Below are 24,333 nucleotides of genomic sequence, written 5' to 3' on the forward strand. Positions count from 1 at the left end.
GTGAAGTTCAGAAAGAATATAAAGCAGAATTGTAATCTTCCATCGTTTATTTCAAACTGAAGTCTGACTTTCGTTCGGAAACGCCTAAATATACGCAAAAAGCGTGACTCTCCTGTAAAACAGCTTGCATACATTCAGGCGACATATTCCTTTGTAGAAATTTGTTTTCCAAACAACAGCATTTTGAATCTCCGTTACCTCCAAAGTCCATACAGGATACAGTTCGATGCATGTCTAATGTATTGCCAAATGAAGGTTGAAGTAGAAGCATTCGAGGTTTCACAGTTACCTCGTCCAGATCCAATTGGTGCGTGGTTCAGTGTGTTTGGTGCGAATTTTCTCTGGGAGAACACATTTGACACAAAAAATTAAATTAAAAAAAAAACGAGAAAATTACCAAAATAACTAAAAATATTAGCTTAATTAACAACCCACTCACATTGCGCTTGTATGCGTATTAATGCAAAAAACAGCTATGCATCGACCTGTATGCTGGTTACCACCTAACAGTAACTTGTACCTTTGTCAAAGTACTTTGCACCTAAATGTATGCAATGTGATGATTAATTAACATTTTTTACGAATTTGGAGTACAGGATTTCAAATGCAATCATGAAATGTTGTGCTCACTCGGCGGAATGTTCTAGTTCGTTAGAGGAAATTAAGAAAGTTGGCATGAGGGTTTGCAATCATGTAAAATAAATCGTGTAGTAAAATTTGTTAAAAGCAGTTATCGAGTTATGTTACCAGCTATGAAATGGTCACATGAAGCACTGCAAAAAATTAAGATTAAAATAAAAAGAACATATATTCCGACATGCAGGTCAGCCACCAGTATAACGTTGTAAATTCTAATTCTAATTTCTAATTAAAAATTTCAAATCGGAAAACACGTCACTATAATATTGTTACGCACTGTTGTTAGGAATTCTGCAATCGACCGACAGCGCCATCTATGAGATTTGACGGAACTATCACGCCCAAAGCTTTGTTTTATGCTCGCACTCTCAGCAAACGATGCAGCAGGTCCCGTGCTGCAATGTGCAACATATTTATGCTCTTTTTTTTTCTTCCCTCCCTATACACTCTATTTCGCTTTCTGTCCGCTCTCTTTCTCCCTCTTTCTCGCTACGGTTTCATTCCCTTCCGCCATACAACCCATCCCGCAAATAATAGCCCACCATTGCCCGTCTCGCTCGCACCACGCCAAATGGAATCAAAACCGGTTCCGGCACGAGCCACCCCACCCGCACCGCACCAGCATTTGACGCAACAACACAACAACCCCCGTCACACGCATTAAACGCGAACCGCTTGAAGCGTTTTGGGACCGTGTGGCAAGCCGCCGCCGCCGCGGTGGAAAAAGCTCGCCAGATGAGATTTGTTCGCCGTTCGCGTCGGACGTGTGACGATCGTTGCGCGCGTACCTCGTGGTCTTTAAGCCGTGCTGTGTGCGTTAGAGACGATCTGTGTGTGTGTTTTTTTCTTCTTCGTCTGTTGAATACTGCCGCTAATTGGTGCTTCGTGTCTCTCTGTCTAGCATACAATAAAGAGAGAGTGTGTGTGTGTGTGCGTGAGTCACTGAGTGTCTGTGTGTGTGTGTGCGTGCGTGTGCTCAGTGTAGATCCTTAACTGAACCGTCTGCAATTTTCTGCCCCAATGCACCACGTGTCTTAAGGGGTGGATGTTTCCTCCCTACTGCTCCTTCTTCCGTATGCTGCCGCAGCCCTTCGTGCCACGACGAAAGAAAGAGAAACCAGAAAGAAAGCATTAGAACGGAGCGAAAGCGGCCACACGCCAGTTAAGCGACCAGGCCCAGCATCGGTGTAAAAAAAAGGAAAGAAACAAAAAAGGTAAGGACCGACTGTTGCCACACCAAGCTTTTGTGTGCGAAGAAAGCGCCAATGCCTTTACCGGTTCGGTTTGGAGCTTGCGTGTGTAAGTCTGTGTGTGTTGTGTGTATGTGTTAGTTAAAAAATGGCACGGGGATTAATGCCAAAGCCGCTCAAACGTTACGAGCGACGAGCTTTTTGCATCCCCAGCGTCGATTTGTCGTAACCTTTTCGAAGGTAAACACAGTGGGGTGAGTCGGTAAGATCGGAACGGTTTACAGCCTGCCGGTGCTTTCTTTGGGAGCCATTGCTCGTGCTCGTGGTACGTGTTTTGTGCATAGATAGTCTTCCTCTTTATGCTTGGAGGCAAGCGTCAACCAGCAGCATAAAAACGGCATTGAATGAGTGTGAGAAATTGGACATTAAATCATCGTCTTGTTAAGCCAGGGAAGGTCGCAAACCTGCACTCTGAGGTAGCAGGCAAAGCGAAATAAAAAAAAAAACACTCCAAAAGCACCATCGATGTGGTGAGTGCTGGTGGTGGTGGCGGCGCGTCTATTCACTTTCTTCCACCCGGCCGATCAACCGCGGTACAGTGTTCAATTTCACTCGAAACCCCCGACAGCGACAAGCCATTTTGAAAACGTTTTTTCCACCTATCTCCTCTCCTCTCCCACTCGTTGTCCGTTTTCTCGCTGTCCGGGCTGAGTGTTTTCCCTCCCAAACGGGGCAGCGGGTTTCACTTGCTTGACCATTAGACCGATCGGTTTTCTCATTGGCAGCGCGTTTTCTCTTATCACGATCACGGCCAAGAGCGGTACCAGTTTAACACCCTTCTTCCCTTTTTGTTTGCCCATGCCAACAGTCTGTGTGTGTGTGTGTGTGAAGATGAGCTTAAGCTCCGTGGTTGAGAGAGGAAAAAAAAGCCAATGTAAGAAAAACACCTGGGAGCGGTTTTCCCTTCGGCACGCTTGACAAGGCCACGGGGCGACGGTAGCGATCACTTTTCTCCCCCCTCATAAACTGGTCACACGGGCTGCCGACCAGTGGAGCGCATATTTATTGATGGTTTTAATGTTTTCATCGCCGCCCAATAGAAACCCCCCCCCCCTCAGCGAGCAACAGTGTGCCACTTAATGAGACGCGCACAGCACGACACTTTCCCCCATCGATTTTCACCGTTGTGAAGTCTGTTTTTTTTTGAAAAATGAACATTTTAATTCGAAACCATTTTTCCCTCCAACAGACTTCTTATCTTATATTGTTTAACACAAAGCTTATCCCGCTACACACTAACAAAGGAAAACTGCATTTTTTGTTGTTGCACCAAAAGGAACCGTTTGGGCCCGCTCCGCCCGACACGTGCCAGCAAATCGAAAGCAAAGACGGGGCCGGTAATGGTTGCCGGCTAATGAACGGCGCAATTCATGTAACCGGACCGTCCGTTGTCGTGTTGTCGGGGCAGTTACGCGCCTACTACTAATTTGCTGCTTTTGGCACGGCGTTTGGTACGCATGAGTTACGCCGACGAGCGGCTTGGCTGTGGCTTGGATTTGTTCGGCGGTCCCGCAAATGTTTGGTAGACCAATTGATTAGCCGTTTTGCGGGCCTCAACCCCCCTCCTGCCAGCCGTGAGGGCACAGACGGTCAGACAGTGTTTGCCGAGCTGAAGCACTCTCTCGGCCGTGCTGCAACGGTCATGATAATACGGTCCTATTGAAGCACAAAATGCACTCCACTTCTGAACGAGGATTGAGATGATCCAACGCGCTTCTTAGCGCTGCCCGGATGTGAGTCAGACCGAGCCAGTACCGGAGTGGAGCCGGTCACAAGCACGCTAATAATAATAAAAAAATACACACACTCACAGAACGCGACAAATCAACGCCGGAAACGCGTCAACGGGGGATTTGGCTCGGGCGCGTTTCTAAGCAGCCCGGACCCGACTGGGCAGCGACAGCGAATACAAAATCCGCGTCACGTCAGCTGCGCGTCACGGGCCGGGGCATCAAATTGAATAAAATTATTTAAGACTGCGCGCCACCGCAGAACAAAACGTGTGACATTTCTCTCTCTCTCTCCCATACTACCTCTCTTTATCTCTCCGTTCGTTGAGTGGCGGTCGTTTTGTTTAAAGTGGTCAAGTGATGCGGATGCTGAAGATCGGGGCAGATGGGCGATAAACAATTGCCTAAATTAATTAATTGATGCGCTTTTCGCGTTCGGGCTGCTTCGGAAGTGATGGAAAATGGCGGTTCCGCTTTGGTCACCGTGCTTTGTATGCCGGCACTTCCGCATTTGCTGATTTTTTTAGTGTGTGCGTGCAGAGGGACAAAGGGCGCGATCACGGACGCAACCCGGTCAGTCCGGCTTCCTTATGGGGGTCAGGGTTTAGTTTCGGTGGATGATGACGCACCATCGGCTTTGTGACCTCAGCTCGCAAAAGATTCGAATGAAACATGCCAACTGAACCTGAGAGAAACTCAAAATCCGTCCCGGGAAGATTGAATGGATTTTTTTGTTTTTTTTTGAGGAAGTGAAATTCTAGACCTGCTCCTCACAGAGCTGGTGGAAAGGGCAACTCATCATCAACATTCCATCGTTCCCATGTAGAGGCGTTTGTTAACACAACTCCGTGGATCATTTGTTACCCCACGCTGCTTAATAATGCTTTGCCACGGAGATAATCATATGATAGAAAATATATGATTCAGCTCGTTCACCAACGGAGGAATGAGCAACGGGGTGAGCAAACAAAACAGACATGCAGCCAGCCAGTCAGCCCCAGACACCTTGGCCAGCGAGCGTTGAAAACGTGCAGCTAGAAAAAGGGCCTTCCCTTTTCGTGGCCTGCCGCACGCTCAAGTCTCTCGCACGGAGCAACGCGGCGGCTGCGCTTAGAACCACCCGAACCAACCCGACTGTGTTGACCGATTTCCTTCGGCCCTCAAGAAGCCTCAAGATCGCTCCAGCGCTCGGTCATAAAATGCCCATGCCCAAAGGCTCAGATGCCCGGACCTTTTGCCCGGTTTCAAAACCGGTTTTGCGCGTCGCGAGCAAGCAAACGAGCCTGGAAAAGGGGAGGCAAAAAGGGATGCTGCGGCAGAAGCAGGGGAAGGGGAGCGGCATTTCGCTTTAATTTCCAGCGTGTGCTGTGTGTTTTTGTTTGTCAGAGACCGGAGACCAGAATCTGTGCTTTCTTTCCTTCTTTTAGTGCGCTTTCTATCCTCCTCTTTTTCGATTGCGTGATGTTTTTTTACGTGTTCCTTTTCGCGTTCGGTTCATCCCTTTTGGGCAAGTGACCCTGCTGTTGCTGCTGTTGCTTCATTCTCGTGCTTTCCTGCTCTTTCTGACGCCTGACGCTCGCGTGCTTTCGGCTCGTCTGGCGGCCATTCAGCGTCCCAGCGGTGGAAGAATCCGGGAGAGGGGGGAGCGGGCAGCGAGGAGGGTGAGATTTTCTTGGTGCCTTCACCTGCCTGGGTGCGAGAATGTAAACCCTAGGGACCAAGGGCCGAATCGGTGCTGGGAGTGGGTGAAACGACGGGAAGGTGCGAACGTTAAATTTTCAAAAAGAAACACCCCAATCGCCAACGGCACGGGAAGGAATGTGTGTGTGTGTGTTTGAGTGACCATCCCGCCAGGACAGGGGTACCTTCCATCACATCCCCATTTGTCACGGGCATAGGGTGGACGCACACACACATACACACCGGCGGCCGTGATGCATTATGCATCATCTTCGTTCGAGTTAAGAATGCGCCCGCGTGGAATACAATGTGGAAGTGATGTCACTGTTGGCCACTCTAAGAAGGGGGAAAATCCCAACACACCGCACTTGAGTCGAGTGTTTGTGTGCGTCTGCGTAGGAATGTGTAGGAATGTTAATGAAATTTGCACCTCCCAGCGTGGCAGCCCCAAGCGAAAGACATCTGTTTGCGAAAGCATAAATCAAATCTGTTGCGCCGGCTAGTTTTTTTTTGTGTAAGATGAAACGATAATGTCATTCGTTTGCTCACCCAGACCGGAACTTTCGATGAGAAAAAGAGACATGGAGAGAGGGAGCGAGAGAAAGGACAACAGAGACAGAGGTAATACCATCATTTTTATACGCGCGAAAGTACACCGGAGGGAGAAATTCCAAAAGGCCCAACCCCTGGTGCCGGAAACGGAAGGTAAACGCACACACACACACACACACACTGTGACAGAGAAGACTCACTTTCTCTTTCGCCACCTTGCGAGCAGGCTGCGTCAGCCCAAACATTTGACCAACTGTCCAACAGTACCCTGTTGTCTGTGGTGAAGCAATACAGGCTGAGTAAGATTGTGTGCGATGTTAATTTGCATACAAACAAGCAAGAGGCGCAGAAGCAGCTCAAGGCTGGCACCACATTTGAAGTGATTTGTTCACTCACACACACACACACACACACACACACACACACACACACACACACACACAGACACAGAACTCGTCCCGGACAAATACGGATGTTGAGGCAAACGGCCCTCGGGAGCTGGATTTGGGTGCTGGCGCGGGCCAAATAAAGCGAACAGCATTGATGATTCAACCTTTTCCGGCGGGGATGGGCACATGAAGGTTTAGTCCGAGGCCAGTCATAACCATTCCGTCATATGTAGAGCTTGGATGTGGATAATTGCACGGGCAGGATATATAGATAGGTACGTGAGCGTGCGGCTGGCCATAAATCAATTACGCTCGTCCGTTGTGATTGATGCAGATTAGGCGGGCAATTAAAAAAATAGGATGTTATAAAGCGATCAAAAATAGACTGTAATGTCGGGAATATATTAATGTCTACAGCTTTGAATTATGTAGAATATTCACTAATTAAGAGAAGAGATGATGGTACAAGAAACGAACCCCTAGTGAGCCTTCAATTAAGAATAATTTACTCAAAAATACACTCTTTTTATGAATCAGCTTACAAAACGAGTTAAAGAAGACTTCAAAGCCCATTTCTGTACGTAACAATGTTCCCCATTAGCACGCCATTAGCAGCGCACGCCAAAACGTTCTCCTATTACACCGTTGGCCAACTCGACCGGGTAAAAATCTACATCCCACCTCAATTGACCAAAAAACGAAACAAAAAATAACACATAATGCCCTCTGCAACACACTGCCGCCACACATTACATGCGACTTACATGAACCGGATCGCACCATGAGCCACAAGACTGTCCGTGCAACCGGTGCAACCGTTGCGGTGTTGCGTTAGATAACGACATGCATCGCCATCGGCTCCATTCGATGCAAAGTATACCCGCGGGTGGCTGGAAAAGCCATTCTTCCCTTTTCGACCCTTTTTCTCCAAGAGGCGAAAAAGTCGGCGGAACATTTGCTGCTACCGAAAAAAAAACAACTAACACACGCAAGTCACAAGGCTGGAACATGGTTCACTTTTCACTTTTCTTTTTCTCGCCTCTCTCACTCTCGGTGTACGAACGTGTGAGTGTCGGAGAGTGTCCAATTCCGGGGGCAGCTTTCGTAACGACTCGCCAACCCCGTTCGGGTGGGTTTTGTGGACCAATTTTTGCCTGCCTGCCCCGCCGTCGTTAATCCACTTTCCATTGCTGTGTGGTAACATGTTCGCCTTTCCTTTTGCCGGCAATCGCACTGCGCTCGCATTGATACCGCAGTACCGGGAGCCCGAGATCATGTTTCGAACCCTCAAGAGTGCGTGGTTACATTTGAGAGAAAACACTCAAGATCTCTCACAATCACGGCACAAAATCGTTTTTTATTGTGATCGATTTCAATCACGGCAGGCAAATGGGAGCTAAATTTCATTCCAGCTGCACCTTTCAATTGGTTTGCGCGGACATTTTGCTTTCCCCCGACCCGAAAGGGAAGCGCACAGTTGATAAATGTGTAATGTTTTTTCCCACCTTCCTTTAATGAACGGTTACGGGGTTTTTTTTTGTTGATCCCTCCCCCATGCTGACACCACGGGCTGAAAAGTGCACTAATTATAGCGGAAACACTTGGAAGGAAACGATCATTTCCCCGGGCTCGAAATTCCCCCGAAAACAATGATGCCTAAAGCGGACAAACCGAAAAGCAAAACAAAAAAAATCGCACGATGCTGTTTACGCTTTTGTGCCATCGTTAACAACGTCCCCTGGGAAACGATCGCGACCGATCGCTGATCGTGAGTTTTCCCATCGACGCTCCGCTGCGTTTTGGAAAATCGACATCCATAACAGTGAAGCGGGCTTGGTAATTTATGATTCTAACGGTCCTGGCTAACCTTCGGCGACGCTGATGCCCGTCACCGCATGCTTGTCATCGAAAGCAGGAAAAAAAACCCGTTCCAGCACAACCACCAAGTAATGATGGCCGACCAGAGACACTAATTTCCCTGTCCGGTTTTGCTCATCCCCGGTTTTGCACGACAATCTATCCCTCGGTGTGCAGTACCGATGACGCCAGTGCCAGCATGTTCCGGATGGCTTTGGTCGACATTTGCAACCGCGCTAAATGTCAGCGATGCACTTTGCGCCGTTTGTGCGCTATTATGCTTCAAGGGTAGAAATACTTTCGAGACATATCGATCGTTCTGATGCTGAAGCCTTCACGTGCCGCCGTGGGTTGCTTCTAAGCCGTAGCAGTCGAGTTATTGGGTCATTGTCAGCCGATTGACGATTGCCCTTTATAATGTCAACGAGAGTGCGATAATGAGTGTATGTGTGTGTGTGTTTCTGTCGAGGGTGGCCAACAAATAGCAAACAAAAAAAGGTCCCAACTAGATGCATTTTCTTTCTTGTGCAGTTGTTTCGCCCCCCCCCCCCCCCCCCCCCCCCCCAAATGGCCACATTATCTCTTTGCAAATTGCGATAAAACGGTGCGCGGTGAAAATGATATGGAAATGGAACCAAATTAAACCAAACACAGCAAAACACTTCGCCCGACCTTCGGCACCGTAACAAAAGACTTCAATGCGCAAGAATGAGACGAACCAGGCCCCGTCTGGTAAAAGGCAATGCCAGTGCATAGCTAAACATGATTTCTTCACCACTTACCGCAGTCTTCTGTATTCTTGTCTATTCCCCCCCCCCCTCCCTGTCCACTGTACCGGTTCTTCTTCTTCTTGCCCAGGCCCAAGAGTAAGGGGTATTATGTGCAAATGAGCGATAAATCAATGACGCTTCAATCAGCGCCCGCGCAAGCGGGGGGATAGGATTGCTTTGCCGTTTTGCTATTTCCTTTTGCTCTCCTCCGGCTAGGCGCATCATCCATCCGCCTGACCTGAATACATTGTTTACCGTATTGCGTGGGCGTCCAGCTCCCCTCACACTCCCCCTTCTTTCCCTTTGTAGACGAAGAAGAGAAGGGTAAAAAAACACCCGAAACACCACCCAGCCAAGTAGCGCGCAAATGGCATGCAAATAATTGCAACCGAACACCGATTGCGCAACCACCGATCGCGGCTAGGCGCCGTCTACCGCGTAACCGATCGCATACAAACACACAGAAACACGTACACACATGAGCACAGTGATTGATAGTGCATTACTCATCGAATTCTCTCATAAATCTCGCACTTCGCACTATTGGAGCTTCGTCGTCCAAGCAAGATTTGCCACAACAGTTGCCTCATCGGCCGTGTGTGTTTTTATTTCCGCACTGTACCTCACCCGGGGTTTCCCCAGCCTTGCCGTGCCGTGTGACGCGTGCGTGTTGACGATGATGACCCTGGCGCAGGAGCCGGCCCCAGTGACGCATCGACACTTATATCCTGCGCTACACCGTTAAGGGGGAGGGATGAGGTATTGCTTTTAATTTTTACACCTTCTCCACGCTGTGTCAGTTATGGTTCATCGACGAGACGCACAACACAACACGAGACTCGGTTCGGTTCGAGCCCAAAAGGTAGGCTCGAGGTTTGTTTTTTTTGTTGTGCCGTGCAAATTGTAGTGTGACGTGGCAGACGGTTTTTTGGTTGTTTTTTTTACGACTTTGCTTGCAATGCCCCTTCCGGAAACGTGCAAAATCATCTTACCTTGAGCGTGAAAGTGAAACTGCGAACTTTATGACGCTGCGTTGAGTCAGTGGGGGATTTGAGGTTTAAGTTTACTTCCGTTTTCCCGTGCTCCAATGTTTATCGCCGCGAGCCAAAGCGAGCCTTTCGATCACGTAAATTTCTGTCAACCGAACGGATTTGAAGGCAATTTGAAACCAAAAATTTAAATTGGCGTTCACCAACAAAAAAACACAAAAATGAAAACAATCAACTTATGAGAGAGCTTTGAAAGGGAAAACAATATCCCAGCAGCAGCAGCAGCAGTAGAAGAATAATGGCCCGCAAGTCATTACGACAGCATTCATTACGCGCCGGTTGTTGTTTTTTTTCCTATTCCGAAGCAAAGTGTGCTTTTATGTTTCATGAAGCTGTCGGGGAAAAACACTTTTCTTAATTTAAAATTTTTCTTTCTTTCTTTCTTTTTTTATGATCACCCACAGGACCACAAAAGCTGACGAGCACTGCAGCAGTTGAAAGTGTGTTTAACCCGAAGGGCGACTCATCCAGTGAGCTCATCCACAATGGAAGAAATGACAATCGTGTGTCCCAACGGTAGCCTGTGAAAAATTAATCAGCGTGAGTGGCGGTGGAGGTGTGAGAAAATCGGGTGCGTCGAGTGGCCGGCGAGTGCGTGAGAAAAGGGAAATTAGTGGCCCAGGTGTGTGGCCTGAGTGTGTGTGTGTGTGACCGCTCAAGGCGCCGTCCAGTCGGGTAGCGCAATCGATCGAATGATCGAACCCGTGAACCAGTGATTCGTTATCGTGGATCGTTACAACAGTGTTTGAAGTGTGTGTGATCAGTGAACTAGAAATATTCTCCCCTTCCCCCTCTCGTTCCCTTCAATGCTAGTGCGAAGAAGCCTCAATAGCAGTGATTATTCAAACCGTGTAAAGTCGTGACAAAGTGTGCATTGGTTAGTGGTGCAAGGCGCCGAGCTTAAAATGGTTCGAAAGAAGACGTCCAAAATGGACACAGCCAACGGTCGACTGGTGCTACTAGCAGCAGCAGCAGTATGCTTGATGTTCTGCTGGCCAGCCCTGGCACAGGACGCGGAAGGTAGGTGTTGATGGAGGATAGTAAGGAAGTTCTACGTCCCCGCAAACCATTCATCAGGGAACGCACATTAAACAACGAACAAGCTTCAAAACTCAATCAAACAGGGGATGGAACGCAAACATAACGACACATTCAAATCATTAACACTGCGGGAAATTAACGAACAGAAGAAACAAAACAACAACAGCAAACCCAGGGCCCCTTCCCTTTCCCTTTAACGGTTTCGGGGAGGCAGGGTACGGTTCAATCTAATGATCAATCACATCAAATTACATCTCTCATCGATGTGTTTGTGCGTTTGTTTTTTCTCTTCATCTTCTTCAATACACATCCTACCCTGTTACTCCTTTGCCTCTTTTCGCGCTCCATCGTTCACGCATGGGGCAACAAACCCCACCAAGAATCCCTTGCCACGCGGCCAAACATTTTCGTTTGTCTTGATTTGTGTTTGTGTGTGATCCAAATTCAAACCGAATTGCGGCATTGCAGGGCACACACACAGCGGACAGTCACAGTACCCAGGTAACCCTGGGAAATGATGTCTCTTTTCCTTTTCACCCTTTTGTTGCCTATAAAGCAGTAGAAGAAGAAGCAGCTAATTACCATTCCAGTTCGTGATTCGAGGGGCAAAATTGGTATGAAACGATTGAAGATCGCTGTTGACTCATCTGGACGGATGTATGGTTGTGTAAATATGTTGCCCTTTTTTATTGGTGATTTTTGTAAATAAGTTTCTTGTTGTTTGCTTCCAAGCCACCACGAACGTCCTTCAATCTTTCGGCTGGTAAACAAGTGAAGCAGCTCAAGATCAAACACGCGAAGTAAACAAACGCTTAGGTTGGTGTTGTTGGTTAGGCTTGCAAGCCTAAATTGGAAGCAACTCCAGTAGTTGTTGCATGCTTTAATGAAGCCATCATGCACCGACAGCCACTAGAAAGCGGGCCAATATCAAAGGGAAAGTCCAGCCTATCGAATATGGTTCGGGCTGCAGGTTAGGGAGAGGCGCTGGTGACGTACCATCATACTGCATTCTTCTCGCACAACGACTTAGCGTTAATGTAGGCGATACCCTTGCTGCACCGGACGCTAAGCCTGCAATGACAGATTAGGTAAACTGTATCGAAACCTGCCACCAGCGTGTGTGTGCAAACGGAAATGTAGGACAGCACACCAGCACATCTTCCGTGCCGATCATTCCCGTGTCTAATGAAGGGTTTTGTGTGTTTCGCTTTCCACAGCTCCAACCACGACGTCAGCAGGCAGTGACGAGCCCGCCCCGGCTGCTACCAGCACGATCGCCAACACGATAGAGCCCTCCGAACCGACGACGGCCGGATCGCCGCTCGAGGTACTGCCACTAGCGACGAACCCGCCGACTGCCGATAGTGGCGAATCCATCGCGACCGATCAACCGGCACCAGTGGATGGCACAACAACCACGCAGCAAGCTCCGATCGACACGTCAGCCCCGTCTACCGAAGGTACAACGGCGCAGCCGGACACGAGCACATCGCCCGAGGTCAAGACCGTGCAGGAAGACGCGGATAGGACCACCACAACAATCGCACCCACGACGGTGTCAGATGTTTCCACCGCACCACCGACAGTGGCCGCCCCGAAACCGGTTATTCTGCACGTGAAATCGCCCGAGGAGGAGGCGAACGATCGGGCGGGCGACCGGCCGCCCTCGATACTGAACCACTTCCTACCGAGCGGCGAAAGCTCCTCCGAGGAGCTGCTCAAGATGAGCGATGTCCGCGCGTCGGCGGAGGTGCGCGGCCGGGCGATCAGCTTCGGGCCGGCCGAACCGATCAATTTCGTTACCGCACCGAATCTGGTCACCACGGTGCCGCCGCCGCCGGGACGGGCACCGGCAGCCGACCAGAGCACGAAACCGCCCGCGTTCGATGACCTCAGCGATGTGAGCATGGAGTCGACGGATGGGACGGAACCGGGGCTGGAGCCGGCCGACGGAAAGTCGATGGAAATGGCGATGATGACACCGGGAGAGTGTATATTCAATGGCATCGAGTACAAGGTAAGAAGGGAAGGGAAGTGCTAGATGGAGGCGATCACGGCTGGGTGGCTTTCTAATGGCCAGCCAGTTTGATCGTTTGTTTGCTCGGGTATAGGTGTAATGCCCCGATGCTTAACTAAGCGTTGAAAGTGGCTCACCGGGGAGGGGCTGGTGATCGTTGTTTGGATAGAACCAACCACACACACACACACGCACAACCAGCGGTGACGCAGTGCAGAGGACGGATGTTATGAAAGTTTGACAGCAACAACCAGATTTAATGAGTTCCGTTCTGGCAATGCGCGTGGCATTTCAAATCGATTGCTTAACACGCCGATTTAAATAAAGTGCTCAGACACGCATTGCAACACTGCAAGGCACTCCAATGCACCCTTTGACCTCAAATAAAACGGGAGCACCTTGAAGCACTGCTGCAGCTGCGTACGTAGGTGCGCGAAACCTTCACCCATTCGCGCGGTGACACATATTTGAAGGAATGCACGCAATCAGTGTCAGCCCTATCCGGCCTGCTCGGCTAAGCTGCACCAACATAAGCTGCCAGCATAGTTACGGTGTTGTGGCGTGCGTGCTTGCCGTGCTTTAGTTTACTGCTTCGCCACGCATACGCTTGCCATTGCATCTGAAGCTGCACGGTAGGCGCTACCTTACGCAACGCTAGAGACGATGGTTTGAGGGTGCGCACATCCGCGAACAATCTTGCGAATAAATGGAACGCAAACGCGGCGATCCCAAGGCGGGGGTACATTGGAGCAATTGTGCGCTTACACACACCCAAAGTGGGTCACATTAGCGCCGGGGCATAATCTATGGCCTACTGGTGCGCGTACCTTCGCCGCCACAAACCAGAGCACCAGAAGGCGCGATGAGTACGCGATGAATGTGTGCGCAGGTGGCTGTCCTTGAACTCGTCTAATCGTAGTGTGCGCCGTAGAGGCGTCTGTTGCTGTCTTGAACTAACAAGACCCGCGAAGCACATGGGCAAGAGTCGTAGTTCAGCAACGGTTTGTAGAAGGTAGACCCGAGGGTTTTGGGTTTTAGTTAATATCGCTTCGGACGTCAACTTTCGTCATGGAACGGTGCGCCGAAACAATCGAAATTCGAAACACAACCTGATTTAGCAGCCAGGTGTTGGGTAGATTAGTTGCCTGTTCTAACCTCGGGCCAGGGAGCTATCAATTTCAGCGTAGCTTCATTCCCCAACAAGGGCATAAAAAAGCTTAGCACAGCTAGGAACAAAACCGGCTAGAGAAGTTCAGGGTGTTATGTAAAGCAAACGAGTTGGAAGTTCGCAATGGCTATAGGAATGACAGGAAATAACGCTTAAACATCGTGCACACAAAGTCCCAACGGATGAGTCTTTGCTACACAAATCTTGCTTTCAAAACATCACTTTTAACCTTAGACCATGCCCTGGAGAGCCAGGAATTTCGTGCGCTTCTCCAAGAGTCTGCAAATGTTGCTCAATTTCGTCATGCTTCGTCTGGCTGGCTGTACCCTTAACCTTACGCTGTCCACCACCGCCACGCTGAGGTACATACCGTGAGAATGCAAATGGATCGATTTTTCATTACCTTTTTGACTGGGGGACTTACCTCTCCGTCATTAGATTAGTATTGCACCACGTTCCCATGCCGAGCGGACTTTAAACGGGTTTGATGTCATCATTCCAGCTCGAGTTTGAGGGCAATGGGAACTCCAGCGACCGCAAGATCGCAGAACAAATATTCAAAGTTGGCCCCCCGAGGCAACCATTAGATGCGCCAGGGCTTTTTTTTCAAAAAACCCAACCAATTGGTTGCCGTTCTATACACTGGCACTGGTTCGTTCAGTTCAGTGCGGCTGCACACAAACGCTCACCTGCAAACCACGGCACGACCAAGCATGAAGAAGCACTTAACCTACATTCGATCGCTTTTCGCCGTCGCTTTTTTTGTTTGTCGATCGCGCTTAATGGTGATCGCTTTTTGTCAACGCGTGGGACTACTTGGCTTTCGGTGTGCCCCCTTTTGCCGATCGCTCCCAGCTGAAACGTCCTCCCCATCTTTGTTTGTCCCAACTGTCCCAACGTTGTCCAATCCGCTCCCCCCACAGCGGGCGATCTCGCTCTCTTCTCGCCTAAAGACTCTAAATGTTCGAAAACTCCACAAACAACTATCACTTTCTGGTCGGCGATCGAACGCGATCGCTCCATGGTTTGGTGGGTTTCACCCGAGAGCGGTTGTAAGATCTTGCTACGTTTCTTTCACTTCACAGACGAACGCCACCGTGGACAAGGATTGTGACGAGCGGTGCCACTGCGAGGAGGACGGCAAATGGCGCTGCGAGCCGCGCTGCGGCCGGCCATTCATCAAGCGGGGCAAGACGGCACTCGCCGCCGGCTGCTACGAGAATCCGTCCAAGACGGACGACTGCTGCGCCACGCTGATCTGCCCGTCCGAGCGGCTCACCGATGGACGTGTCGGTAAGTTATCGTTGGGCGCATCGATGTAATTACATCGGCTTGAATTGTAGTTCATGTAGCAAGCGAGAGAGAGAGAGCGAAAGAAGCCACCCCAGGTAAGATGGCGCAACCGGTCTCAAAGGTGTTGGCCACGTACACGGAAATCGAAGATCAGATGCGATCCGATCGAGTCGCGCGTGCTGCCATTATGCGACCGACGGAGATGGTGGTTTTGCAGCACGCAAAAAGCGAAATGCGAGTTTACGTCACTCGGGCGCCGGTGTGGCTTTCCCGCACTTCCTGGTCAAGCAAGCTGGGCGCGAAACTGGGTCTTCGCTGGCGAACGTTTTGCATATTGCGCGATTGCACGATTCCACACGCACGTTGGTTCGGACTCCCATTCGGACTGAAGTTGGACAAAATTGATAGCAAAGCGAAACTGGGTCCGAACGGTTACTGTACATTTTGGAACCTGTTCCAGTGGGTTGGATCAACCAGAATCGTCTGGAATCGTCCAGAATACCCGAAATCATCGAGTAGAAATTAAACAACCAGAATTTATCTAAACATTGCGACTTGGTACCATCCAGAATTTCCAGATGATTCCGGAAGATTCGGATGGTTCTCGACCATCGACGACTTTGGACGGTTCCGGACGATTCCTACGGTTTCAGATGACACCCACGGTTGCGGATGGTTCCGTATGATCCCTAACAATACGAATAATTCCCACGGTTCCAGACAGTTCCAGATGGTTCTGGGCGGTTTCTCACAGTTCCGGACAGTTCCGATTGGATCCAGACGATCTCAGAAAATTCGAACGATTTACACGGTTTCAGATGATTCCCACGAATCCAAACGATTCCTTCGGTTCCGGACGATTGCAGACGATTTCGAACGGTTCCAACGGTTTCGAACGATTCCAGACGATTTCCACGGTTCCGGACGATTCCAGACGGTTCCGGCCGGTCCCAACGATTCCGAACGATTCTCACTAATACTAAAAATACCGTTGGTTTCGGATGATTCCGAACGGTTTCAAGCGGTTTTGGACGATTCCGACGATACCGACGGTTCCGAACGAACTCATCTCTAATGTCAAACTCACCCCGTAACTTACATCTTCTCTTTTTCCCTCTTTTCCTCACCACACCCACAAAGAACCAACGCCCGTATCGGAGGAACCGACCACAACCATCCCCACCACCACCACCACCACGGCTCGGGCGATCGTGACGAGCTGCATCTACAAGAACCGTTCGTACGGCATCAACGAGCGGATGGAGGTGGGCTGCGAGCAGATCTGCACCTGCACCAGCGACGGCGAGATGGAATGTGCGCCACGGTGCGCCCCGCTCAATGCGACCCGCTCGGAACAGTGCGTGGTGCTGCCGGATCCGCACGATCCGTGCTGCAAGCGCGAGTTCTGCGACGTCACGCTGGACGATCACGAGCAGAACAGTGGCGTCATGATGATGATGGCACCGGCCTCCTCCTCCTCCTCGCCGTCCACGACGGCCGCCGGTCCGGCGGAGCAGGCCGACACCTCGGCCCAACCGGCGGGCTGCGAGTTCAAGGGACGCCCGTACCGGCTGCACGACCAGTTCCACGACGAATGTAACGCGCTCTGCCTGTGCACCGAGGCCGGCGTCCACTGTGCCAAGATCGAGTGCCCGTCCGAGTTCGGGCTGGACGTGCTCGATCCGCACTGCCTCAAGTGGGGCCCGGAACCGGCCACCTTCCGCGCGATCGCACCCCGCTGCTGCCCGGAGCGGATGCGCTGCATCGACAACGGGACGTGCGAGTACAAGGGCCAGTTCTTCGACAACTGGTCGGACATACCGAGCAATCTGACGGGGTGCGAGCAGCACTGCTACTGCGACACGGGTATCGTCGAGTGCCGGCCGGCCTGCCCGCCCGTACCGGCCGCCCCACCCTCCCATCTGCCCTGTGGCTCGCGGAACGCCCGGCTGATGCCGATCCCGGGCGAAGAGTGCTGCAAGCACTGGGCCTGCACCCCGAACGCGGACAATAATGGCATCGCAAGCGGTAAGTAAACACGACAAAAAGGTCAAACGTTTTGTTTGTCGAGTGCTTCTGTTCTCTATTCCTCTATCTTTACACCCCGGAATGTGTGTACGTGTGTCTGTGTGTGTGTGTTTGTGTCCTCTCTACACACTGTCACTCCCTCCCGACACGATTGTGATCATGCCACACACCGCACCATTTCGCTCATTGTACCACTGCACCCTTTGCGCCATTCTTTGCATTCATTCGCCAACCCATCAACCGACATCATCGTTTGCATTTGCAGGGAACGACGTGCTGAAGCCATTGCTGATGCCGGGAACGATCATCAATCAGTTCCTGCCGACGAAACCGCCCAAGGACAAGGAGCAGCCGGCGGCCGCACCGTTCTACCCGACGCTCGACGGCAAACCGCCCAAGGTGCCGCAGGAGAAACCGCACAAAAAGTACACCAAAGAGGACGGTCCCGCCACCACCACCACGGCCAGCAAGAAGGACCACTTTAACAACATCTTTGCCGGCACGCGCCCGGTCGACGAGCCGGCGGACGACGGGAAGTACGATTACGGCAGCTACGAGGAGGGCATGAAGCCGGCCACGCTCGGCGTACAGCGGCCCGGACCGCCCGGTTACTACGGCCCCGAGCTAAAGCCCCACTACGGCGGTGAGTTTAACCCGTACCTGCACCCTGCACTGGCCGGCGCTAGTGGCAACGTACCGCAGCCGGGCGGACAACCACCCCAGGGCCCGCAGCTCGATAAGCAGCTGCTAAGCGTGCTCGGCCCGAACGGTCCCGGCAGCCTTCCGCCGAACATACGCATCGAGCAGCTGCTGCAGCACATACACTCGCAAGATCCGAACCAGCTGGCGGCACCGCCCGGGCATGGTCTACTGCACGGCCAGAACGTGCCACCGTACCAGCCACAGCTTCCGGCACCGCCCGCCACCACCGGCAATGGCATCAACTACAACCAGTACGGTACGGATCCGCACGCACCACCGCACGTGGAGCTTGGTATTGCACCGCACGAACACTCACCACCATCACTACCACCATCGGCACCGGCACCAGGTTCATACGCATGTTTACTTTACCCATCCAACGCACCCGTTCTGTCGCTAACCCGCCCGTTTTATCACTTCCTCCTACTAACTGCGCTTTTTCGGGTTTTTGGGACGCTCTTCTTCCCAACTCTTGTTCCTACTTCAGGCACCCCTTTTCCGTGGCACACTAATTCACACCAACCGATTCGTTTCCTTCTCATGCAGGTCCGGGTGGACACGCCGGTGGGTTAGCATTCTCCGGGCTGCAGGTTGACCTGAAGGTGCTCGCGCTGGACGCGATCGATCCCAACACGGTGCGCGTCATCTTTCTCGTGCCGCAGGTGTACGTCGGGCTGCACGGGCGGGTCGAGCTGCGGTACACGCGCACCCGCAACAACGACACCAGCACCTGGCAGTCGCAGGTGTTCGCCCCGCCGGACGATCTCATCGCGACGCCCCAGCTCGAGTTCGAGCTGCCCGGCCTGAACGCCAACACGGAGTATCGCGTCAAGATCACGCTCATCCTGCGCGACGTCAACTCGCAACCGTCTAGTCAGGTGTACACGGTGCGGACACCGTCGGATCGTGTCATTACGCCACCGTCGATCGGTATCGGTACCGGCCACTTCCCGCAAATGAGCCATCCGACCAACTTCCTGAAGGAGATCATACAGGATCCGGAGCTGCGGGCGGCGGAGGTGAACTCGACCTGGGCGAAGATCGCCTGGCGCAAGCTGGACGACGAAGAGCTGGACTACGTGGACGGGATACAGCTGCGGTACCGGGAGATCGACAGTATCGTGTACCACGCGACTCCGCTCATCCATCGGGCGCTGAGCGAGTACACGGTGGAGGGTTTGCAGCCGCAGACGCGCTACGAGGTGGGCATCTTCTTCATTCCCTTCCCGGGGCATGGGGAGGAGGTGCGGGCCGGAGAGATGCTACCGATCACGACGGCCGAGCGGGTGGACGTGTACGGGTTCGAGGTGGTGGTGAACGCGAGCAAGATAAAGGCGACCAGCGTGGAGGTTAGCTGGTCCGGTGTGCCCTACCCGGAGGACAAGTACATCAACATCTACCGAGCGATCTACCAGAGTGACAGTGGGAAGGAAGATTCAAGGTATGGAGAGAGAGGGGGCAGAGAGTTTGAACTTTTACTTTTTTGGAACTGGCGGAGTTGCTCACACTTCTTTCCCCGTTCCATTTGGCAGTGTATTTAAGGTCGCCAAACACGACTCCACGACGGGGACGCTCATTGCGGACCTGAAGCCGGGCACCCGGTATCGGCTGTGGCTTGAGATGTACCTCACGAACGGTAGCATTAAGAAGAGCAACGTAGTCAACTTCATCACCAAACCCGGCGGTCCTGCCGTGCCCGGAAAGACAGGTTCGTAGGTTCGCACAGTGAAGTTTTCGTCGGAATCGATTCCAGCTAGCTCCAAAGTTTTCTGGTATCGATTCCGGAATCAGTTTCCGAAATCGACTTCAGAATCGGAATCGGTTCCGAAATTGGTTCCGGAATCAGCCCCGGAATTAATTCCGATCACGGAATCGGCTCCGGATCGATCCGATTCCGAGCTCCCACCACTGTATCCCAGGACCGACGCTCACTGCAACGAATTCTTCCCGTATTTCGCAGATAAACTGGCAGCTGCCGGTGCGGCCGGTGCCGTGAATGGAGACTACTACGGGCCACTGGTGGTCGTCGCCGTCATTGCAGCGCTGGCCGTTATGTCCACGCTAATACTGCTGCTGATACTGACGAGGCGTCGGGTGCAGAGTGCTACGATAACGCCACCGAGGAAGAACGATGCGGCGTACGACAATCCCAGCTACAAGGTCGAAATTCAACAGGAAACGATGAGTAAGTGCACCTTTGCCGGGTTGAGGCTGAACTTTCAATCGTTCTAATGGGCTTTCTCTCTCCCTATCTCTCTCCCCTGCAGATCTATGATTCGAACGTGTCTTGCTTTGATGGTCACTCTAGCAGCCGGCTGCCACCCCGGAAGAGGCTGTCCGTTAAACCACATCCGTACCAGCGAACTGCTGCCAAGCGCTATCGCGAATCGGGTTTCTTTATTTATTACACTGTCCATCGATGTGAGACAAACGACGAAATTATCCGCTTTCCCGCTTCCGCAGCCCCGATCGTCCCGTGTGTACATAGTAGAAAGATAATCCGTCCCTCAAGCTCAGCTGCGGGAACAACAACTGTCTCACGAAACGCCTTCCGCCTTTAGCACAGTTACGATCCCATCGCCTTCACCTTCCTCCTACTTTGTGTAGCCATAGCCTGTATAGAGATAAGTATCGTGTAGTGTGTAATGAAACCGATGAAAACGTATCCCGCAATGAAGAAGAATCGTTCGAACGCGAAAGATTGTAAATAGAGATGTTAATCGAACCGGGTCCATCTGTAGCCCCCTCGAATCGATCACACCTACGACTGTGTGAGGAACAATCAACTATGCTCTCCAAGCGCAACTGGGGGGGAGTGTACTCTGTACAGAAATAAAGTTTACTCGTCATTTTAACAAAAGCACTGGTTGCTCCTCATTCGATGATAAACTTGTAACAATCGCGTCCCTTCTTTAGCAGAAAGCCCTGAATGTTCATCGTGTCGATCAGCTCGTTACAGTTGGCCACAATGCCACCGGCCGCCATCGCTTGCCGCAGCTCGGCCATCGTGTACAGCGTCGTGCCGGTCACGGCCGAGCGGGACGCAAGCACACGGGCAAACTTGCGCACCATCGACGTTTTGCTGGTGCCGCTACCGTTCGTCAGGCGGGTAAACTGTAGATCACCCTCGTCCGTGCTGAACACGTCCAGCATGCTCTGCCGCAGGATGGCCAACACATCGCGCACGTGGGCCACCGTTGCTTCCGGCGAGAGGTCAATCTTCGCGCGGGCCTGCGTTAGCCGTATCAAACCCTCCAGCTGCCGGGTGGTGACCGGTATCATGTCCATATGGTTGTGGGCCCGCCGCAGCTCGACGAAGAACTCGCGCAGCTCCTCGGCCGCCTTAGCCGTCAGCTTCGGTTGCACGTTTTTGCGGGCGTATCCTGTGCAAAAGGGGGAAAGAAATTAAATTATTTCTCTCATAAACATAAATTTAAAGATGATTTATCTCACCGATGTACTTTTGAACGATTTCCGGTGGCAACAGGTCCATCTGTTCGCCCGGCGCTAACCGTAACCGCTCTTCCAGCGGCGGCTCCCCTTCCTCCTCGTACGAGCAGTGGCCCGACGCGTCAAAGAACGGATGGGACGGCTGCGGTTGCAGGTGGGACGAGCCGGCCTTGGCCAAACCGTGCACCTTCTGGATGTGGGCGGTAAGCAGATTGTCCGTCCGCTCGTTCGACCGATCGAGCAGAATGAACACCAGATCGAACCGCGAAAGCAGGGCCGGATGTAGCTTCAAGTTTTCCGACACCGTTTTCGCCTTGTTGTAGTGGCCACCGGCCGGGTTGGCCGCGGCCAGTACCGTCGTCCGGGCTGGCACGGTGCAGATGACGCCCGCCTTGGCCACGCTGACCGACCGCTGCTCCATCACCTCCAGCAGCCCGCTGTGGCCGGACATCTTGTCGAACTCGTCGATGCAGCAGACGCCCTGGTCGGCCAGCACCAGCGCACCCGCCTCGAGCGACGCCCCGACACCCTTCTCCGTGCGCACCGTCACGGTGAGGCCCACGTTGGAGGAGTTCGTGCCGCACACGAAAATCCCGCGCGGTGACACATTGGCACAGCTTTGCAGTATTTGACTTTTCCCAATGCCCGGATCGCCCACCACGAGCACGTGTATCTCGGCACGGGTGCGCGCAGTGTTGGCCATCCCACCGAACAGCCCGAGCAGCAGACCCGCCTTCACGATCTCATGCCCATAGATCGTGGGACAGAGCGATTGGACCAGCAGCCGGAAGGGCGACGGTTCCGCCATGATCAGCCGTATCGCTTCCATGTCCAGCTCGGTAAACTCCGCCAGCCGGTTCCAGTTGGCCAGCACGTTCTTGTTGCTGCGCACGTACACCGCCTGCAGGTACGCTTTGAACATGCTGGCCTTTCCCGCGCCGTCCGATCCGTCCTGCGACCGGGCCTTCAGTATGCCGGTCACGGTGACATCGTCCCCCGGGCACACACTGTCCACCAGTTCGTGCGTGAGCTCGATCTCGATGTTCTTGGCCGCGCTGCCCGCCACGGTCCGCGAGCCCTGGGTCGTTTCCTGCAGCCGCAGCGTCTGGTACGCCTCCATGCGGGTGAAGGCGGACTGCTGCAGCAGCACGAAATGGCTGCGCGCTTTGCACCCACTGTGGCACGAGGTGGGCGTGGTGTAGATTCCATCCTTCTGCTGAACCGCCTGCTCGCTGCCACACTGCGCACAGCGGAAGGCACACCAGGTGTTCATGATTTGGGTCGCGCCGGCACGAATGATCGTACCGCGCACGGATACCAGCTTGCCCATGCTGCTCACTTTGATCGATGAAATGGATACCTCCGGGCCGTAACCGACGATGCGGGGCCGAATCGTTTGCAGGCAGAGCTTTGCGTCGCTCTGCGTACTGCCGGTCGGCTGCTGGCACATAAGCGTGTGGTGCATTGCCAGCCCGATGCATGCAAGCGTGTGCTCCGGGCTGTCCGTCAGATCCTGTCGCAGCGTGGACCATTGCGTGCGGAGCTGCTGATCGTTGTCGCATGCATCTAGCTTTAGCTCGAACCAGCAGGTTGCTTTGACCTGCGGAAGATCGTACAGGTCGGCAAAGTCGCTGTAATGCTTCTGCATGGCGCGCACACGATGGGCCGTCTTGGAACTGGATGAATAATCTGTAACAAAAACGGGGAAAGGAAGGTGAGCACCGTACGTTGCCGGGAAAGGAACGCATAGCCATTCCCCCTCTCACGTACCTTCATTGGGAAAGTATATCTTCCATGCAACGTATTCACAGCCGCTGTTTCGTAAGCTCGTCGAAAAGCAGGTGACTTGGGTGGGTGGTCCCGATCCGGAAGAACAATCGGCCGACGACGATGGCAGTGCAAAACCTACCGGCTTTTCTCTGGGCACATAGGCCTGGTGCCGGTAGCCGCGATAGTTGCCTCTCCAATTGCCACGCCAGCCTCCTCGAGCACCGCGAGAAGAGCCACCGCGACGATTCGATGAGCCTGCATTGTTCGTTGTATTTTGTGTCGGATTACCACCGGTCGGATTTTCCGCCATCGGAGAGCGCGCGATTTGTTTCAAACGCGACCAAACAACAACAACAACAAACGGCCGTCAACACGTATACAGTGTGGCCAGATTTTTCTGGCGGTTTTCGGTAGGAGCGTCAATATTTTATCGGTAGTTTTCGGTAGGAGTTTCAATTTGTATCGAAAGTTTTCGGTATATTTGATGTGTTAAGCGGAGGAGGGGGGGGGAATAGCTTATCTGCGCGAGAAAATACATCATTTTTTATTTAAAGAAGATGCATCAGATGAGGTCCATATCGGTCACACGAATGAAGCATTTCTGAATTGTCGATCTGAAAACTGTACTAGGGATTCTCAGCCAACGAAGGATTGAGATGCACATTTCCTTTTGAGCGGTGGTGATTCCCTTTTCTCGGGGTTCCACGCGACCGCTTCGGACCTGCCGCAGTGGCAGTTCTTGTTCCTCTGGTTCTGGTCTCTAGTAATTTCCACATTTCATATGGATTTCACTGCATTAAATCATTTAGGAAATGGTTTTAAGACTTTTCGGTCAGTATTCTGAAAAAATCTGTGTTTTTCGGTAGGATAAATGAAAAATCGATAGTTTTAGGGTGGTCATCTGCTAATCGGTAGGCTTATCAAAAATCGGTAGGAATACAGATAAAT

General features: G+C 52.2%; 2 protein-coding genes across 5 annotated transcripts; one reads left to right on the forward strand and one right to left on the reverse strand.

Moving 5' to 3' along the window:
* Window positions 1–1,363: 1,363 nt before the first annotated feature.
* LOC120947892 (putative epidermal cell surface receptor) lies at window positions 1,364–20,979 on the forward strand. 4 transcript variants are annotated; one of them, XM_049605514.1, is made up of 10 exons: window positions 1,364–1,853; window positions 10,321–10,936; window positions 12,175–12,974; window positions 15,228–15,435; window positions 16,576–17,463; window positions 17,729–18,514; window positions 18,712–19,606; window positions 19,698–19,873; window positions 20,126–20,350; window positions 20,433–20,979. In XM_049605514.1, exons 2-10 carry the CDS (start codon window positions 10,822–10,824, stop codon window positions 20,438–20,440), a joined length of 4,101 nt encoding a protein of 1,366 aa, XP_049461471.1. In that variant the 5' UTR covers window positions 1,364–1,853; window positions 10,321–10,821; the 3' UTR covers window positions 20,441–20,979. The 4 variants fall into 4 exon arrangements, with proteins under 4 accessions (XP_049461471.1, XP_049461473.1, XP_040219638.2 ...); XM_049605516.1 differs by having other exon boundaries at window positions 17,729–18,421; XM_049605515.1 differs by lacking the exon at window positions 1,364–1,853 and adding an exon at window positions 9,635–9,729.
* Window positions 20,938–24,254, reverse strand: LOC120947893 (DNA helicase MCM8-like). Its single transcript, XM_040363707.2, has 3 exons — window positions 23,386–24,254; window positions 21,619–23,304; window positions 20,938–21,548 (listed from the first exon to the last, which is right to left on the reverse strand). Exons 1-3 carry the CDS (start codon window positions 23,693–23,695, stop codon window positions 21,040–21,042), a joined length of 2,505 nt encoding a protein of 834 aa, XP_040219641.2. The 5' UTR covers window positions 23,696–24,254; the 3' UTR covers window positions 20,938–21,039.
* Window positions 24,255–24,333: the final 79 nt, after the last annotated feature.

Source organism: Anopheles coluzzii, chromosome 2 (assembly GCF_943734685.1).
Source record: "Anopheles coluzzii chromosome 2, AcolN3, whole genome shotgun sequence".
NCBI classification, from domain to species: Eukaryota; Metazoa; Arthropoda; class Insecta; order Diptera; family Culicidae; genus Anopheles; species Anopheles coluzzii.

Coding starts and splice junctions, on each gene's coding strand:
- LOC120947893 (XM_040363707.2), bottom strand. CDS start 23,695: ATGGCGGAAAATCCGACCGGTGGTAATCCGACACAAAATACAACGAAC. Junction 23,305..23,385: donor GATATACTTTCCCAATGAAG/GTACGTGAGAGG, acceptor TTTTTGTTACAG/ATTATTCATCCAGTTCCAAG. Junction 21,549..21,618: donor AATCGTTCAAAAGTACATCG/GTGAGATAAATC, acceptor CCTTTTGCACAG/GATACGCCCGCAAAAACGTG.
- LOC120947892 (XM_049605514.1), top strand. CDS start 10,822: ATGGTTCGAAAGAAGACGTCCAAAATGGACACAGCCAACGGTCGACTG. Junction 10,937..12,174: donor CCTGGCACAGGACGCGGAAG/GTAGGTGTTGAT, acceptor CGCTTTCCACAG/CTCCAACCACGACGTCAGCA. Junction 19,874..20,125: donor TGCCGTGCCCGGAAAGACAG/GTTCGTAGGTTC, acceptor CGTATTTCGCAG/ATAAACTGGCAGCTGCCGGT.